Source organism: Rhinolophus ferrumequinum, chromosome 18 (assembly GCF_004115265.2).
Source record: "Rhinolophus ferrumequinum isolate MPI-CBG mRhiFer1 chromosome 18, mRhiFer1_v1.p, whole genome shotgun sequence".
In the NCBI taxonomy this organism is placed as follows: domain Eukaryota; kingdom Metazoa; phylum Chordata; class Mammalia; order Chiroptera; family Rhinolophidae; genus Rhinolophus; species Rhinolophus ferrumequinum.
In genome coordinates, this window is record NC_046301.1 from 36,296,642 (window position 1) to 36,314,980 (window position 18,339).

The window sequence follows — 18,339 nt, forward strand, 5'->3', positions numbered from 1 at the left end:
GATTTTTCCTTGTGGCATAAAACCCAGAGGATCCACAAGGGAAATTAATATTAACTAATCACTTATGTGGTTAGAAAAAGACATGTTACATTAAACCTTTAACCTTGAATATGGGGAAGCAGATACTGGTTGCTTAAAAAAAAAAAAAAACAACACAAAATTCCTCTAACCTGGATTTGAGTTTTCACTTTTCCTAAAACTTTGGGCAAATCACTGAATTTGTTCAATCCTTTGTTTTTAATTTGGTAAAAACTTTCTTCTCACGAGAAGCTTGTAAATATTAAATGATGAAACCTAAGATGATCTTAGAAATATCAAATTGTACAGCAGCCCCCACCGTATCTGCGAGAGATAGGTTCCAAGAGCCCCAGTGGATGTCTGAAACCTCGGATAGTACCAAACATACATACCTATGATAAAGTAAGAGATGAACAACAATAACTATAACAAAAACAAAGAATTATACTGCAATTACAGTTTCATGAATGTGTTCTCTCAAAATATCTGACTGTACTGTGTGAATATACTGGACAAAGGGATGAGTCATGTCTCAGGCGGGACAAAGCAGGCAGCATGAGGTTTCATCCTTCTACCAGTGCACAATTTAAAACTTAGGAATTGTTTACTTCTAGAATTTTCCATTTAATATTTTTGGGCCACAGTTGACCACAGGTAACTAAAATTGCAGAAAGTGAAATTGCAGATACGAGGGACTTCTCTACTTGATGTCACAGATCATTATGAAATTCACCACTGCTGGTATCATGTTACGATACTATGGGTCTGAGATTTTATGGATGCATGGACATGCATCGAGGTGATTTTTAGCGGCCCCAGCAGCTTGGCTGACGGCAATAAAATTTTCCAAGTGGATATATTTTGCTTGAGGGATGCTCTTACCTCCTTTTTTGACTCTTTCAAATACCTCTTTTAACCAACGCCCCCCTTGCTCTCTCAGTGCTCTCAATGCTGGGGGGAACCCCAGACACCTTCGTATGACACTCCCTAGCTCTGGTGTCAGTCTGGGTTTGTAAACCAGTTCTGTCCTTTACAGGTGAGTGACTTCAGGCAGGTAACTTAACCACCTCAGTAAGTTTCCTTATCAGTAAAATACCACCATATAGTTAATCCCGCATGGGTTCTTGTGAGGATTAAATGAGTTAATAGGTGTAAAATATTTGATATTGTGCTTTTTCTACACAGTAAATGCTTGAACTGTTAAATTATTATAGCACTTAGTATGGGTAGAATTATAACAATTAGATGAATAAGAAGTATCCCTTAGAAGTGTTTCAGTGAACAGTTTTTTCCCCCACATGTAATGGAGTTTTCTTTCTTTCTCCCCCCTTCCCGTTTTTCTTTTTTTTTTGTATTAAGATGTAATTGACTCCAAAGGAAAACAAAATACTCTTAGCAAAGAAGGCAGAATATATGGAAAGTAAATCAACCTTTTAAACTCACGCTAGTGCTTGAAAGGTGTGGAGTGCACAGGTATATTCGAGGTACCAAGTGACGGCTGATTTGAGGTATCAGATAAAGGATACCCTACTATGCTTAGTGGTAGCCCGGTCTCCTCTCCTCTCTTCAAAAAAATAGGGTCAACAGGTTGGCATACTACTCGGCAAAGATTACACATTTCTGCAGTGTTTGCAAGATTTTCACTTCTACTGCTTAGCACCACATACACAGATACTGCTGCAGATATTTCCTTAACTTCCCAAATTTAAGAAAAAGGAGTATGTTGCCATTCGTCACCTTTTTACTCCTACATCATCCCTCACTTCTGAACATAAAGGGGAAAGGTACGGTCTTTGGGAGGCAGGATTATTAGTTTGATAATATAGTGTTACTGGCTAAATATATTACTAATCAGTAAATGACCAGGAACATTTAAAAAGCATCCAAACTAATGAGTTGTATAATTTTAATTAAAGTTGTAATTTTTAATTTAGTTGTATAATTTAATTTTCATTAAAAAAAAATCCACAAGTCATTGAAGCATTTTTGAAAAGATGCCTCAAATGTGTGCAATTGAAAGTTCAGGTTTTCAAGTCTGAACGTCTTATTTGTGAGGAAGATCATACAAAATTAAAATTAATTTTAATCATACTAATGTGCCAACTATCCCTAGTAATTTATCATAATTAGCAGGCTCTGGGACACATGAATGCGACCGTGTTTGCTGTTAACTTTCTCATTTCTTTCTGCTTTATTATTAACACATGAAGTAATAATGTTTAAAGTGAAGCTTGAAATGAGCCAGGCAACCTTACAATGCTAAGGCAAAACAATCAACAAACTAACTTTTTAAATCTAACTCAGCTGTGCGTAACTTTTCTATTCCAAACAAAGCCACAGTGTAAAGCTATAGTACAAGGAATAAGTTTGAATTCTCGAAGTGATTCTGTATTAAACATCCAGCTTGTAAAGATTATTTGATGCCTCATGCAAGGCCAATTATTTATATAGTATGGAAATAACATTTATATTTCCCAGTTTATGAAATTTAACTTGTGGCACACAGATCTTTATAAAAGCTTGCCACTTGTATACATAATGCAATTTGAGGAAACATCAAACTGCAAAACAGCCATTCCAAAATCCAAGTGCACTACAGGGGAACTTAGCAACACACCAAAACAAAGTAAAACATTCGTGTTTAGATTTAGTCGTATCTTAAAGACAGGATTACAGTCTAAAATAAATTGTATTTGTGATCCTCATTTTGGCATCATGCTTGGTGTAACACTACACAATCACTCATTATTTCACTAAACTATGCAATTACTCTGGTCTCTTATGAATTGCCTGAGCTGCACACGGTGAGCACGATACAGTCTAGCATACGCTTGGAGCTGTGTGTTCTATCTCAAGTAGAATTTGGATGCAGTCAACAATAACTAACGTGTTTCTTATTCCCCAAAGGTTAAGCCAGGTGGAAAAATATTCTATAAAATATTCTGCTGAACTGTAGTATTTTCCTCTTTCTTTGGTTCTCAGCCTCTCTCTTGGCTGCTTTGTGTGATGATTTTCCACTGCTCAGGAAAGCTCTGCTGTGTTTCATTACTGAACCAATTTTTCCACTCCAACTTTTTCCTCTTTCCCTTGGTTATTTCACATCATGTAGGCTACAGTGTACCAGAAAAAAAAAGGGTATAGTTGTCTCCCTTTCAAAACCAAATACTTTTAAAATGTGAAAAAATTTTAAGGAAACCAAAGGGCATCAAGGCAGTAGGGCGTCACCTTCAGTTTTCTGTTGACTACGTGTTATGCTTTTGGGAATAATACATCTTGAGGAATTTAGCTTTCACTTTGGAAATCTTTTTTCAGTGCCTACTTATGTCATGCTTCTTTTAAATGATGTTTTAATTCAGAAATTACAAGAATGGTAAAATACTTTAGAGTATAATAACAGATGTTATAAAGTTGAGCTTATGACACTGTTAAACATTTCAATTACAGTATTCCCATGGCAACAAATGATAACTTATGCCAAAGGTTAGGTAGAAAAATGGTCTGCCACTTGTCTTAGTTTAAAATACCACTTTGTTGTTCTAATGGGTAGTGAATGAAGTTCAATCCCATTTCTAGGTGACAACTCACAAAACCTACATCTGGTATACTTGGACATACCCATTACTTACTGAAGACCCCAAGGTAGAAAAGGAGTTTTGCTCTTGAAATTAAAATCAAGCAGGCAACAGGCTCAGGAACTTGGAACAGCAACTACTACCAAGTGCCATAAATACAAACATTCTCTCACAACAATTTCAATCTGAGGCCTACATGCCCACTTTTAGGATTTCCTCCGATTCTTTTCCTGAGTTTTCCCTCCTCTGTGTGCCTTTGGCCATTTAGGTAGAAAAGGAGACTGTAGAATGAATATTGGGTGGATCAACTCGCCGTGAGAGACAGTTGCAATTCTAGACAGCAGGCACTGCTCCGGTTACTGTGACCTCTGAGGTTCTTTGAATCGTTTGCTCCCTGAGGGCAATCACATTACTGTTTGCTCACTCACAGGTGGGAGATTCTCTTAGCCGTGTTGGGCTATGGCTACCTGACGTGAACTGGCCCACTTCTTATTTCTTTGTCTTTTCTTCAAAGGGCAGAGTCAAAGAACTAGACAGGCTTAGTCCTGGGGCTTCTCCTGCGATTTGGTCAAGCGGCAAAATCCACTGGGACCTGGGCTGAGGGCAGTGACCGCTCTCCTTTGGGCCTTCCCTTGGCCCTGGGTGTGTTGGAGCTGAGAGCAGCTCCCAGCTGTGTGTGCGGCAGCCGTCAGCTGTGCTGTGGGTGGGGCCAGTCCGCTGGCTCACGAGCCCGCAGCTGGGGCAGCCGTGGCACAGCCACATCTGCTGCCTAACTCCTTTCCCAGGGGGCTGGGAAAGAGGAGAAGCCAGGAGGTCGCCAGACCACACACCAGCAACATGTTTGGTAGCAATCCCATCCTAACTGACGTGCTCACTCGCTAACAGCACTGTGGGAGCGGAATATCTAGAAACGGAACTGATCTTTACATCCTGATCCCGCAGGCTTCTGCCATCTCGTGGGGCTGCTTCTCTAAGACGGGGTTGTTAGTGTCTTTGATTTAAAATAATGATGACAACTAGCATTTATTGAAAGTATGTGATGTCCCAGGTAAACTGAGTGCTTTACATGTATGATTTAAATTGATATTATTCTCGTTGCACAGAAGAGGAAACAGGAAGAGAACGGATAAGTGCCTGGCGAAAGGTCACATAGGTGGGGAGTGGCAGAGCTAGAATTCCAACTCAGAGCTACCTGAAGCCCATGCTTTTAACCCCTGAACAAGTTCATGCTTTTAACCCCTGAACTACACCTTCTAGACTTTTCAGTATCGACATTGCTCTACAATTCTGGTCTTTGCTGTGCAATTTCTTTCTTTTGCTTTCTGTCCTTTCCTCCTTTTCTATGTTGACAAGGAGGATCTTCAGCAGCCATCTTTTGTCTCGTGACTACATCATGGTTTGTAGGTAGTGAAATGCTCCGCGGCCACTGACGCTGAGGCCGGCCTGCTGTCTTCACCTCTGCACCCCGCCCCTGGCCCTGAGCAGTCGGGCTTTCCCACATGCAGACACACATCAGTGTAATTTGAAGAAGGCTGCATGCAGACTCATAATCACCCTTTTACATTTTTCTTCTTTTGTTCTATAAAATTGCTTTCTTCAGTAGCAGTTTAAAACATTTGCCAGGGGAAAAAGCTCCGAAATCCATAGCAGGATCCCAGTACTGGCAAGCATTTAAGGAACACCGTTAATTCTGTCCCAGCATATACAGGGGAAAGAGGGATAAAGAACCCAATATGAAGGAACATTGTGGATTTCGTTGCCTTCTCCACTATTTTTTTTAATAGGCAGAAAATTGAAATTTGTGAATAATAGTCAAGGAAACATACTGAAGATACGGTAAGAAAAAAAAAAAGCAACTTCCACTTTTGTTCCCTCAAAAACACCAAACATGAGCACAAATCAGCGTTAAAATGTAACTTTTTAGTAAAGGTTGTGATTTTGACTATTTGTCAAAGTGATGGTCATGTAGTCATTGAGTGAAAAATAGACCCTCAAGAAGGTGCATTAACATGAAAACTGTTCGCTGATGGTGATGGTTTGCTATGCTCTATCACGACCTGATTGGTGGTTAATTTGAGTTTCATCCGAATCTTAATATCATTGTAGAAATGTATCTTTATATAACAATGTAATATTAGGATAGGGATGAACATTATACAAACTTTTAGAAGTTTGTAAGCGTTGCTAAAATTAAATGTATAATTTTCTAACACTTAATATTTCTTCCAAAAGAAATAATGAAACATGGAATTATATAAGTAGATCAGAGATTTTAAAAAGATGACTTAAGGACAATCTTCACTAGTTATATAATAAAAATCATTCGTTTTAGCTTCCTTAAAAAAAAAAGTTTTATTCATACGACTTGTGCAGAGTTCGTAAAATTATCCTGCAACACACTGAGCTCTTAAGGTACAAAATCACTTGTCATTTTTGTGTCCCCTGCAACCAGCATAGTACCTAAAAGATACAAGATACTACTTTGTAGTCTTGAAATGGGAACATGATACCCAGGTAGCCGCCTATTAAATTCTAAGTAGTCAGTTGCTTTTTTGACTCTACATCTAACGGGGAAAACAAGAGAAAACATTTGGATGGAAACAAACAAAAAATCCTGAATGCTATACAGAAGTCCCCCTCTACCTTATCTGTGGGGGATACATTCCAAAACCCCCAGTGGATGCCTGAAACCGTGGATAATACCAAACATTACATATGCTATGTGTTTTCCTATATATGCTTACCTATGAGAAAGTTTAATTTATAAATTAGACAGAGTAAGAGATTAACAACAATAACTAATGATAACATAGAACAATTATAACTATATTGTCATAAAAGTTATGTGAATGTGGCCTCTCTCTAAAGCATCTTATTGTGCTGTACGTACAGCTTGTATATGCGGGACAAAGAGATGAGTCACATCCCGTGCAGGACAGCACAAGATTTCATCATGCTACTCAGGGTGGCACGCAATTTAAAACAATTTAAAATTTATGAATTCCTTATTTCTGGACCACAGCTGACGACTGGTAACTAAAACCACGTAAAGCAAAACTACAGATAAGAGGGGACTTCTACATATGGACGCTATCAAAATTATAATTTGTCTATACTTACACATACTTAAATTCCACTGAATTAAGTATGTATTTCTTTTAAATATTTCACTTTTTTGTATTTTCTACTCCAGCATATGCACTTTCTTCTTTTTTTCTTTGTAGATTTACTCCTATCTGAAATGATGCTTATTTTTATGTAGTTTGCTTACGGGCTTATTTTGTCTCAGGACGTGTGCTCTCCATCACTGCATCCGCATCACCGACATAACAGGTGTACATATTAAGTCCTCAGTAATAAAAATTTTTGGAAAGAATGCACATCTGCACCAGAATTATTAATCTAGAAAAACACCTGATGGGGGCGGCTGGTTAGCTCAGTTGGTTAGAGCACAGGCTCTAAACAACAAGGTTGCCTGTTTGATCCCCCATGGGCCACTGTAAGCTGCGCCCTCCACAACTAGATTGAAACAACTACCTGACTTGGAGCTTATGGGTCCTGGAAAAACACACTTAAAATAAATAAAAGTTTAAAAACAAACAAACGAATAAAAACCTGATGGAATAAATACTCATGAAACGAAAAATTTTTCTATCCTTCAAAACCAAGATGGATGTAGAAATTGGGGAAATAGTTTCAAGTCAAAGAGGTCTGATTCCACCTTTTTTTAGTTTTAGGTGTCATTCCACCTTTTAATTAAACAGTTCCTTTGTCCAATTAAATGCCTGTAAGACTATACAGCTGACCCTTGAACAACACAGGCGTCAGGAATGCTGACTGTTTCCCACGCATCCGAAAATCTGTATGTAACTTTTCACTCCCCCAAAACTACTACTAGTTCAGAAGCCTTACCGATAACAAACACAGTCAATTTACACATATTTCGTAGGTTATGTGTGTTATATACTGTATTCTTACAATAAAGCAGGCTAGAGAAAAGAAAATGTTAAGAAAATCATAAGGATACAGTATTAATTGAAAAAAACCCATGTATAAGTGGACCCATGCAATTCAAATCTGTGCTGCTCAAGGGTCAACTGGACACAGAAATGAAGCAAGATCACACCATTCTTTACCTGAGGGTTTGCTGCCATAATTGTGTAATTCCCATCATCATCTAGGGTGGAGGCCGTGGTATGGAGAGAGCAGGTCCCGTCGAGATCTCTCTGAATGGTATAATGATCATTCTTCGGAGAGATCTGCTTTCCATCTTTAAACCAATAGATCTGTGAAAGGAAACAAAGATTATAAATTAAGGATGTGTGTAGTACTACTCTGCTTGGGGGACTGATACATAAGAATTGTGTAATCTGCAGAGCTCATCTGAGTTTTCATGTTAAAATGTTAAACAGAACACCTGAATAGGAAAGAAAAAGTAGGTAACAAGTTTAATTCTATTTTAGTTTTTAAAAATTATATATACTCTTTTTTACTTTTTAAAATCCGTATGTAAGTAGGTATTTAAATTCATATATTATTTATATGGAGGATCTAAATAGACTGTTGACTGATTATTTCTGAGGTGGCATGCTAGGTATTTTTCTTTTTGCTTCTATTTTCAAATGTACTGAGTTAAATGTACTGAATTAAAATGTATTACTTGTAAAGTGAAGGTAAAAAGTTTATCTTAGAGAACAAAAACAGATCCCCAAACTCTAATCATTGCACTGAATTGTGTTAAAACTGGGTGTTGAGCAGGGGGCAACAGTTATGGGTTGGTGGCAGGTAGGACTCTAGTGCTTTCGTTCTGGGTCAAGGAGCATATGATCAAACGTTGAAAGTTTGTCAGCTCTTCCCGTTATGTTTAAGAAAACACAACAGTATTTAAATGTATAATAATTTTCAAACAATATTTTAACTTGGTTTGATAGAAAATTAAATGTGAAAAGTAATTAAAGTAAAAAGGAATCTTAACCAAATTAAAAAAAAAATGATCAAACTACCACTTCTGTTTAAGTCTTCCATCCTCCCTCCCTTGACCTTTAAACAAAATCACTGGTCCATGGATCTTTCATGATTTATACTGTTTGACTTAGTTTACGAACTACACAGTTGAAACATAGGGCCACCACAATGAATCAGTGCCAGCAGCCCTAATATGATTGAGATGTTGAATTAATGCCTGCATCCAACCACTTCAGACTTAACATTAAGGAAGAAAATTAATCACCCATTTTTAAGCCACGATGATTTTTTCTTGTCAGTTTTGTTCCTTGCAACCTTGCAACCAAAAGCATTCCTAACTGACTCCCAGCAGAAGAAACCTACTTTAGAGCCTTCAGATTTTAAAATGAACTTTTTCCTTAATATAAATCAATATGCCAATTAAAACTCCAACTGACATTCAAATTCAACTCCCTGTCAAAGCCTTTGAATCTGAAAAGTCTTTTTGAAATGTCCATTTTTAAGGTAGGGAAAGACCTGAAATACACAGCACTAAATCAGGAACTGACTGCTGCAACTATGCCAACCCCTATTTCTCAATTAGCTCCAAATACAGAAACTGTATTATTAATCTCCATACACTAAAAATCAACTAGACTAATAACGTTTAGTTCTAAAAAATTAAATTATATAAAGCATGTTACTTCATAATTATCACTCTTAGTTGTTGGATGATTTCTGATGGAACAAAGAAGCTGTGATTTGTATACAATTTGTTGCTTTTGCATTGTTACTATGCCAGTTCTTCAGAATTATTTCTTTCCTTTAATCATATGTTTTACTTCCATTATACTCGGAATAAAACTTTCAAGTGAGAATTAAGAAACAGTTCCAAAATTTTACCAAGACTACTAATGAAGAGGGAAAGGGAGGGCGCAAGCAATGGAAACTGTGAATTAGAAATTCTTCACAATCTTCTCATGTTTCAATTAGAACAAACATGTCAAGGGCAGAACAAATTAAAAAAAAAACAACCTAAAAAGGGATGTATTTTAAAAAAACATAATGGCTATTCCATACATTAATCATCTTAATATAATTTACATAACATGCAGAGGAAACAATTCTTCAATAAACCAAGGAGGGAAGAAAAAGAATGGTACTTAGGAAAGGGGGGAGGAAGGGGAAGAGGAAGGAAGGATGAAGAAGAAAATTTAACAATAAAAATTTCTAAAAAAAAAAGTCAGTTCTCTGAAAGCTGTGAAACATTTAAATTTGTACTAGAAAAAACACAGGTATGTTAAGAACAATAGCCCATCTTCAAGTGAACATAATGTTCTTTAAGAACAGGAATCAGTAATCGTAGAATTTCATCAGTGACCTTAAGCCTTGAGTAAGGTTTAAAAATAACATGGGATCCTTTTGTGAATATTTTGGAAGTTCAAGATGTACTTTCTTGTTGAATTTTATTCATAAGTTGCTTGCTTGCTTATTTATTTATTTATTTACTTATTTACTTATTTATTTATTTTATTTTTATGCTTATTTAATGTCTCTCACTAGTTTTCTTGTAAGCCCAAAGAGAACAGGGACATTTCTTTCTTTCTTTCTTTTTTTTTTTTTTTAGCTTATATTTATTAAGTATGTTTTTCCTGGATCCATCAGCTCCAAGTCGAGTAGTTTCAATCTAGTTGTGAAGGGCGCAGCTCATAGTGGCCCACGCAGGGATCAAACCAATAACCTTGTTAAGAGATCCGGGCTCTAAACAACTGAGCTAACTGGCCACCCGCAAAGTTGTTGTTGTTTTTTTTTTTTTTTTTTTTTTTTTTTTTAACTGGGGAAGGGGAACAGGACTTTATTGGGGAACAGTGCGTACTTCCAGGACTTTTTTCCAAGTCAAGTTGTTGTCCTTTCCATCTTAGTTGTAGAGGGCGCAGCTCAGCTCCAGGTCCAGTTGCCGTTGCTAGTTGCAGGGGGTGGAGCCCACCATCCCTTGTGGGACTCGAGGAGTTGAACCAGCAACCTTGTGGTTGAAAGCCCACTGGCCCATGTGGGAATTGAACTGGCAGCCTTCGGAGTCAGGAGCACAGAGCTCCAACTACCTGAGCCACCGGGCTGGCCCCGCAAATTTATTTTTAATACATGTATTTGGTATCATGTTTGTGAATCCACAGCAATTATCCAAATTATGCCAAAAATATAATGAAGATTTTTCCAAACAGTTTAAGTCTCATTTTATTAGGAGGTGGATATGGGTTTGAAAATTTAAGGCTTTCTCTTTGACCTATGTTTCTCTGACTATGGGGCTGCAATTGGTTTTAGGGAAAGAATGTGATGGTAAAACTTACCTTACTGAGAAAACAAAACAGCACATGGGCGTTGCAGGTACTGTCATACTCCTTTTCCTCCTCCCATTTGACTGATTCTCAAATTAAGCTTTTAATTTCAGCGAGTATATTTTTTATTTCTATATGCTTATTTTACAAGTTTGCCTCGTCTTTGGTACTGTTCTGTTCTTTCATTAAAGTTTCTATTCCTTTAAAAATTGTTTCAATCATTTTGAACATAGTTTTTTTATTCTCCTTAAGATTGTCCAATATTTGCAACACCTGGGATTTGATTTTCCTATCTTGTGCTTTTGACTTTCCCCATTGTTTATTTCCTCATACCGTTTCTAACTTTTCACTGGGAACTCATTTTTCCTCCCTCTTACCTGTCGAAGTCTGATATTCCTCAAATTGTGAAAGTGTCCTCTGGGCCAATTTTTGCTTGCTTCTACCAGAAACCTAAATATTTTAATCATCCTGAACTAAATTTGCTATTAATTTCTCAGTTTTTGGCTCCGTATCATGTGATAGTGTAACTTTGAAGTTTCAACGTTCTCATGGTGTCTTTTTTACTCTTTTTTCTCAATTTCTAGGGAAAAGTGTAATGCTGTTATTGCTTTGCTGCAATAGTGAGCAGTTATTCTAGTCTCCCTTTAAAGCTAGGGCCACTCTTCGTCAGCATTTCTGTATGTCTGCAGAGAGAGGGCTTCCAGCTTAGGTCAGCCTCCTCTGTCAGCTAGTCCTCTGATTACCCTTTCTCCACAATATTCCCACCCTTATCCCCCTTTGTAAATACTGATTTTGTAGATTAAAGATCTGAAGTTTTTCTAATCAGCGGTAAGCCTACTTTTCTGTATGGTACAGAGCACGGGATTCATGTTTAAGCGTTGGCCACGCACCAGCTCTCTGACCTTGGGAAAGTTAATTAACCTCACTGAGCTCAGTTTAGTCATTTGCAATTTGGGAGTAACAATGATGACGTCACACGAGTCAATGATGCAGGTGTATGGAAAGCGGCTCGTCAGCTATTTAATTATTTATCTTATCCTATTCTAGTCTATTCTACTCTACTCTTCAAGCCCAAACTCCACCCTTATTGGTTTCCGATGCCTCCTAAAGATGGCCCTGAACTTACAGTACTTCATTTTACATCACGAGTATTGAAAAAGGTGGTCTGTATCTCTTCCTGCCATACATGCTGCATTTTGGAAGCTAAATTCTTCCTCAGAAAAACATGACTTCTAAAAAGCCATGTTTTCGGCTTACCTTTGGCTTTGGATTCCCAGTGACTCTGCAAGTGAAAGTTACAGGCATTCCTTCAAATATCTTGTAATGTTTCAGCTTCATCTCAAAGAACGGTGCCACTCCATTTTCCACAGGCATGTCCCCGTACTGAGCTTCGTCCCCCGATTCATCCACCGGAGACCTTTCTAGCCTGTACTCGATTTCACTGATGAGTCTCTGTTCACAGCTGGAGACTCTGTATTCCTGCACCAAACAGCAAAGTGACATTAACAATCCCAGTCCCTGTGGCACTTGTGTCATGAGTTCCCTTTCCAATCAGAAACTCAGAAGACAGTGATAGTTTTACCACAGAGCTCAAAAACAAGTCTGAGCCCAGTTCAATTCCATATGAAACAAAAAACATCTGGAAGTAAGTATATATGATATATCAAATTGTCTTCATCCAAAAAACAAAAACCCCCAAAACTAAGAAGGTGAATTCCTTTCTCTTCTCTTGGTGGGGCATGGGAAGGAGGGTGGGGAGAAAAAAAGCAACTGCTATCTCTTCCTAAACTTCATAAAAATGAAGCATGATAGAACCCCGATTTCCTCCTGTAGGGCAAAAGCTGGTGCAGGGTGGTGCATTTCTCCAGAAGTGTAATGACAGTGCATGTGGCAAGCAGCTGCAATGTTACATAGCGTTTTACCAAACAATGGGAAAAATGGCAGCGTGTTCTTTTTCACTCCAAACAATCCTCAGCCACATAATCTCTAGACTCCTTCTCAGCTCTGCAGCTCTGAGGACCTCTTTTCCACCCTCTTCTAAAAGAATGGGATTGGCAGTCCAGTCAAAATGTTGGTTAAAAAACAAAAGCAAAGACCCCATCGTCACCCGATGGTGAGTAAGGTGGGTCCTACAGGTGCTGGCTTACAAAGTACAATGAAGACTAGGCAGCCTGTGATAAAGTATTTTCTACTTAATATTAAATAAAAGATTGTTTTACCTAGGTTTTCACTTAAAGAAGTTATTCAACCTTTAAAAAAGTTTGTTGGCTTGAGGAAAAAAATACACTATGAATGAAACTGCAAAACAAAAATGCACAAGTTGTTTTGTTTTGTCTAATTACTACGAAATTAATCAGTCTAAGAAGCGGCACTTTTTCCCTAGAAAGGTATAACAAGAAATTTTTCACAATTTAAAGTTCAGAGCATATAATGACAAATTCAAGTTTGTAACTAAATAACAAGAAAAATCACATTGCAGTAATTTTGTTCATCTGATACTAAATAAAAATAGACATTGTCATAGTATAAAATTCATTATGTTCATATAATACATTCATATTATAAAATTCATACATGGCAGTAAAGATAGATTCACAGGTTAATAAGGAAGAACATAAGAAAATAGATACAGTGAAAGAGTGGAAGGAGAAGAAAGGTGAAAAGCTTGACCTTTTGACCATCCAGAGGACTCCCTACAGAAGCATGAGGAGACCCAATTTCCTGTAATGGCAGAAAAAAAGAAGTGAAGACTAATAATAGAAATAAGAATCTAGCAAGATTTCTCATTTTCTGTGAGATTTTTGTGGTAGCTATATTTAACACAGAAAAACTTTCAGATATTGAAGGCTCAATATCTCAATAAACATTTCTCAATAAACACAAGAGTTTACCTGATCCTTTAAACTCGTTTTAAAAAGTTTACTTTAATATGGAAACTGTATCTGGAAACTCCAAACAGAAGCAATGGAAATTAAAAAACAGCTTACATCGAATCCACGAAGTGACCTTTTTTGGTGGTCACAACAAAAACAGCATTTTAGGTTTTCTGCTGATTAGTGATTTATAACTATACAAGCAAAAGAAAATAAAGACCGTCTTTTCTGTACATAGATATTTTATTCTGACTAGATATTAAGAATACAACTGGAAATATTCACTAGGTAGTTCAAACAATTTCAGGGAAAATATGTTTCTCCACCCAAAACTGTTTTTCATTAAAGCATAGGACAGGAAAAACAGAAAGATACTTGGAAGGGAATAAACTGAACAATAGGAAGAGAAAAAGAATAGATGTTATCCCCAACTGAAATAATTCTATCAATCACTTAATACAATGTCTGGCATAAAGTACGTGCTCAATAAATATAAATAAAATAATGCTTTTCTTTGACCTGCCCTCTGCTTTCCACAGAATTGATCCCAAGAAGGGTGCCCATAAAAACCTAGTAATTGTCATTTTTCTAAGTCCAGAGGAACACAGTACCTGATTAGCTGTTTCCTCTTCTGGCTCCTGAATATTAAAGACAGTTGCACTGTCAGCACCTAGTAATCGACGAGCCATTCTTTCTTCATATGTTAGCCTCTAAATGAAGGAAGTCACAAAAAATACAGAGGTAGAAAAATCACAATTATATACTGCCCCATGGAAAGGAATTTACAAAACCAATCAAGCAAGTTTCGATGTTATCTAAATATTCTCTCCCCACCTTGAGATACCTGTATGTAAAAGGAATCTGATTCTTTCCCTTGCTTCAGTTGTCCTGCCTTTCAGTTGTCCTGGTCCAATGGCCTAATCCAGTGTTGGGAGATGGGGTAACTAATTTTTGAGAGCCACCAACTGATATAGCACAAATTTAAGGGGAGTAAAATAAGCATCAAGGCAGAAACCACATACAAAATATATGTCATGTCCTTCATGATTAACATTTAGTCCGGATTGTCTCTGCTTTGAGGGTCTCACCTCAGAGGGCATTTTCCTAGGCTGCTGTGTAACATAAGCAAATGTGGGCAAATATAAGAATCCACAAAAAATGATTACATATGGCTGAGTTAGCAAAAGGACTATGAAAGATACTTGCCGTTGCTAATAGCCACAATTCATGATTCTACTTAGAGGCAAACGGCTTGCCCATCAGGCAAAGGGGTAATGTTTTTGCATCTAGCAACCAACAGTTTGGATTTGGCCAAAACCATATTTGCTAGGCCATTCTTACACAAAAGAAATGCCAACATTTTTGTTCTATCGGGCTGATTCCTGCTCTTGAGTGTTGGTTCTAAAATGCCGCAGAATTCTAGTTGGGGAGGAAATTTCAGGGACCATTAGGGGTACAACAAGTATTTTGAACAGAGAGAATAATTAGTAAGGCAGAATCTAAAAAAAAAGAGTACAGAAGTTATTTCAGATACATTTCCAATAGAATACAAATTCTATTGGAAACTCTCTAATCAGAAAAATATGTTGGGTAAATTTACAATTTCCAGTAATTGCTGGTTCCAGTCCCAGCTGAGACCGGGAAGTGAAACAAGTCAAGTGCCAAATGACAAATAGTCCTGAAGTTCAAATTATTTCATTTCATAAAGAAGGAGCAGAGGACACGAAAAGGTGGAGGTAGGTGTTTGTTGCACGGAGTGTCTCACTCCACGATGTTATTATTTAAATTAATTTTACCACATCTGTTTTTAAAAAAAATGAGTTCAGTTTTCAAAGCGAGTTTTAAATACCTGCTCCCTTAAAAGCCTTCCCAATGTTTTCATGGAGAACTGTATTAACATTAAAGGGAGGACTAGAGTAATTTGCACCCTGTTCTTTATAAGCAGAAAAATACAATTTGAAATCCAGCCCTTCACCAGAATGCATCTGCTACCATTAGAAGCCAAATTTACTTCATAGTTCCGTTTCTAAGCACTATTCCATGTATACACAAGCTCTATACACAGAAGCCAAAAATAAGTAACAGGATAATATGTAACATTAGGAAAAAGTTGTTTCAAGGTCCGATTCTCTAAAAAGGGAAATCTTTCTGGTTCTTTTAAACTCTGAAAGGTGGAAATCTATGGAACTTATTGTGAATGTCATTCACTGCTAAACAAATAAACATACAAAAAATATATATTTATATATAAAAGATTTATATATCACATAAATATATACACTGTATACATGTAATATATATAGTATGTTGCAATAGCTTATAGAAGTCTTACTTTAGAGAATCTTACTCCATAGGAATAGGTACTTAACAAAAAAGTATAAAAAAAAATAAAAAATGGTGAGATGCTTTTCTTTACCTGGCTTGAAAAAGTTCCCATAAGTACTTGTTTTCATCTTTCAGAAGCTTTAGTTTAGTTGACAGAGCCAGGGAAAACTTCCAGAGTATGTACATGTACATATACAATGACTTATTTCAGGGAGAAAATGTTTTCACTTTGTGAAAATCTTCTATTCTCAGTGAAATGACTAACACAAAATCTCATTAGAATTTTAATCTTCCTGAACTCGGATTAGGATGTCCTAATTATTAAAATCATCATTCAACACCCCTCCTCTATTCCCCGCTTTTCCAATCAAACAGGGTGCGTTCTCACTTTTTTATTTATCAACATTTGATAATTAAAATTCCTAGGAAACAATTAGCATAGAGAGCTTTGTACTCTGAGAAAGGTATCTGAGAGGGAGACTTTATAGAGGCCCTTTTCCTCTGTACTTAAGAGCCAAGCAAATTTTTTCTGGTACTAATTCTATAATAAAGCTACAAAAGGCTCCTTTCCTTTACTTGGGAAATTTATTTGCAGACTTGCTTTTCCTGTCCCCTTAAAGTATTCTGATGTGATAAGAAAAGGTCAGTAAAAAGCAAAGAAAAACAACTGATTTCGAGGAAACTTTTAAATCTAATGGAGAAAACATCATATACACACACACACACACACACACACACACACACTTTTGAAACCATATCTATATATCTATAATTCTGCAGCCTTAAAACATGATTTTTTTCTTGAGTTTAGCTGTCTTGCCCTGACAAACAAGAACAAGATTAGATTGTGAAACAGGCCTTACTCTTTCAGATTACTGAGTCAGTATCTAGTAATCGTCTAGTAGAATAGAACTAGACGTCAGCAATGGTTTCTTTAGTAAAGATCTTTTTTGTGTCTAGGCAGTATGTCATCGAATCCCGATTCGCTGCTTTGGGGTAGGTACAAATCCTTCCACTACACCTCCTCCCTCCCTCCGACCCCGCCCCCTAACCCCTGTCCCTCCCAGGGATTTGTTCTTACTAAGTATTAAATCACCACTGCTCCTTTGTTCTACCCAGACCTTGACATCAGCCCTTCCCCCTTCCTTTATCTCCATTGTGTTATCTTCACTCCAAGAATGGTTGCATGACTAGGAGGAAACAGTGAAGACCTAGTAGAAGTTATCTGGTTCACTTTTTCCCCTTTTCCTCATATTCAAGCCGTAATACTAAGGGGAATGCTGATTCAGGGGTAATAAAATCAATTTTGTGGACAAATGTTTGGAGCCTAAACCTTAGTGAAGCGAGGGAAGAGCTCTCTGATGTGGGGTGCTAACATTCCCAGTTCGGGCCCCAAATCTCAGTACCGGCTGGCCGTTGTTCAGGAGGTCCTCCTTGAAGCGAAGTTTACGTTCCAGGTCTTGAATGACGGCATCTTTCGTGCCTTGAATCTCTTCATCAGAGGCGATTCTAGCAGTCCTGTTGGCTTTCTTTGGAAATCCCCTGCAGGACAAAAGCACAAGGCTGTATAGTCACTTGTCAGGCATATAAATCCAAGTCAAACATTCAAGTCCAACAAAGAGCACCGTGTGTCAACCTGTCTCTTCCCACTCTTTCTTTTTTTTAATGCTACATCTATTCCAACTAATTATGGAAAGAACCATGAAAGCTGGTTCAGGCAACACTAATTTGAACCAGTTCTCAGAGGACATTCAAGAACCATAGGGGAGGGTTCCTCAATGGTTAGACAAATGCCAAGGGTAGGGAGGCAGCCATGTTGAGTGAAAACATGATGTGGTTTGTAATCAGACCTAGGCTTCAAATCCGGCTCTGCCTTGTGTTAGGTTTGTGACTTTGGGCAAGCTTAACATTTGTTACAAACAGGTATGAAAACATAAACCATGTAACTGTTGAGAGGATTTGAAAGAGAACATACTTCTTTCATACTTTCACAAATTCAATCCTTCTGATCCTTCGTAATCAGTGTATTCAACAACAGTGCTTAGCCCATTCTAAGCAGATATTAAGTGTGTTACCTTTCCTTCTCTCCTAACTTGATTAGGGCAGGCCGATATTATAGGATAAGGTGCATTTTACACTGGAGGACTCTGGAGGGTCTGTGGGTCCTGCTATGCCGGGTACACCTCACGCCCCCTAAACCGGCTGCAGAGCCTAGGGCTCTGCACAACCTTTCTTTCCAGGGGCAGCCACCATGCCCTGAGCCACGTGAGT

At 37.6% G+C, this 18,339-nt stretch overlaps 1 protein-coding gene across 2 annotated transcripts in view; it reads right to left on the bottom strand.

The window, feature by feature from the left end:
- Positions 1-18,339, bottom strand: part of PALLD (palladin, cytoskeletal associated protein) — a 353,019-nt gene that overhangs the window by 13,294 nt on the left and 321,386 nt on the right. The window contains exons 11-15 of one of the 2 annotated variants that reach the window (XM_033134494.1): positions 17,475-17,610; positions 14,355-14,453; positions 13,541-13,591; positions 12,128-12,349; positions 7,727-7,876 (exon numbers count right to left, since the gene is read on the bottom strand). In XM_033134494.1, coding sequence (XP_032990385.1) covers positions 7,727-7,876; positions 12,128-12,349; positions 13,541-13,591; positions 14,355-14,453; positions 17,475-17,610 — 658 coding nt within the window. The remainder of the gene's footprint in view (positions 1-7,726; positions 7,877-12,127; positions 12,350-13,540; positions 13,592-14,354; positions 14,454-17,474; positions 17,611-18,339) is intronic. The other variant, XM_033134495.1, reaches the window with a different exon arrangement.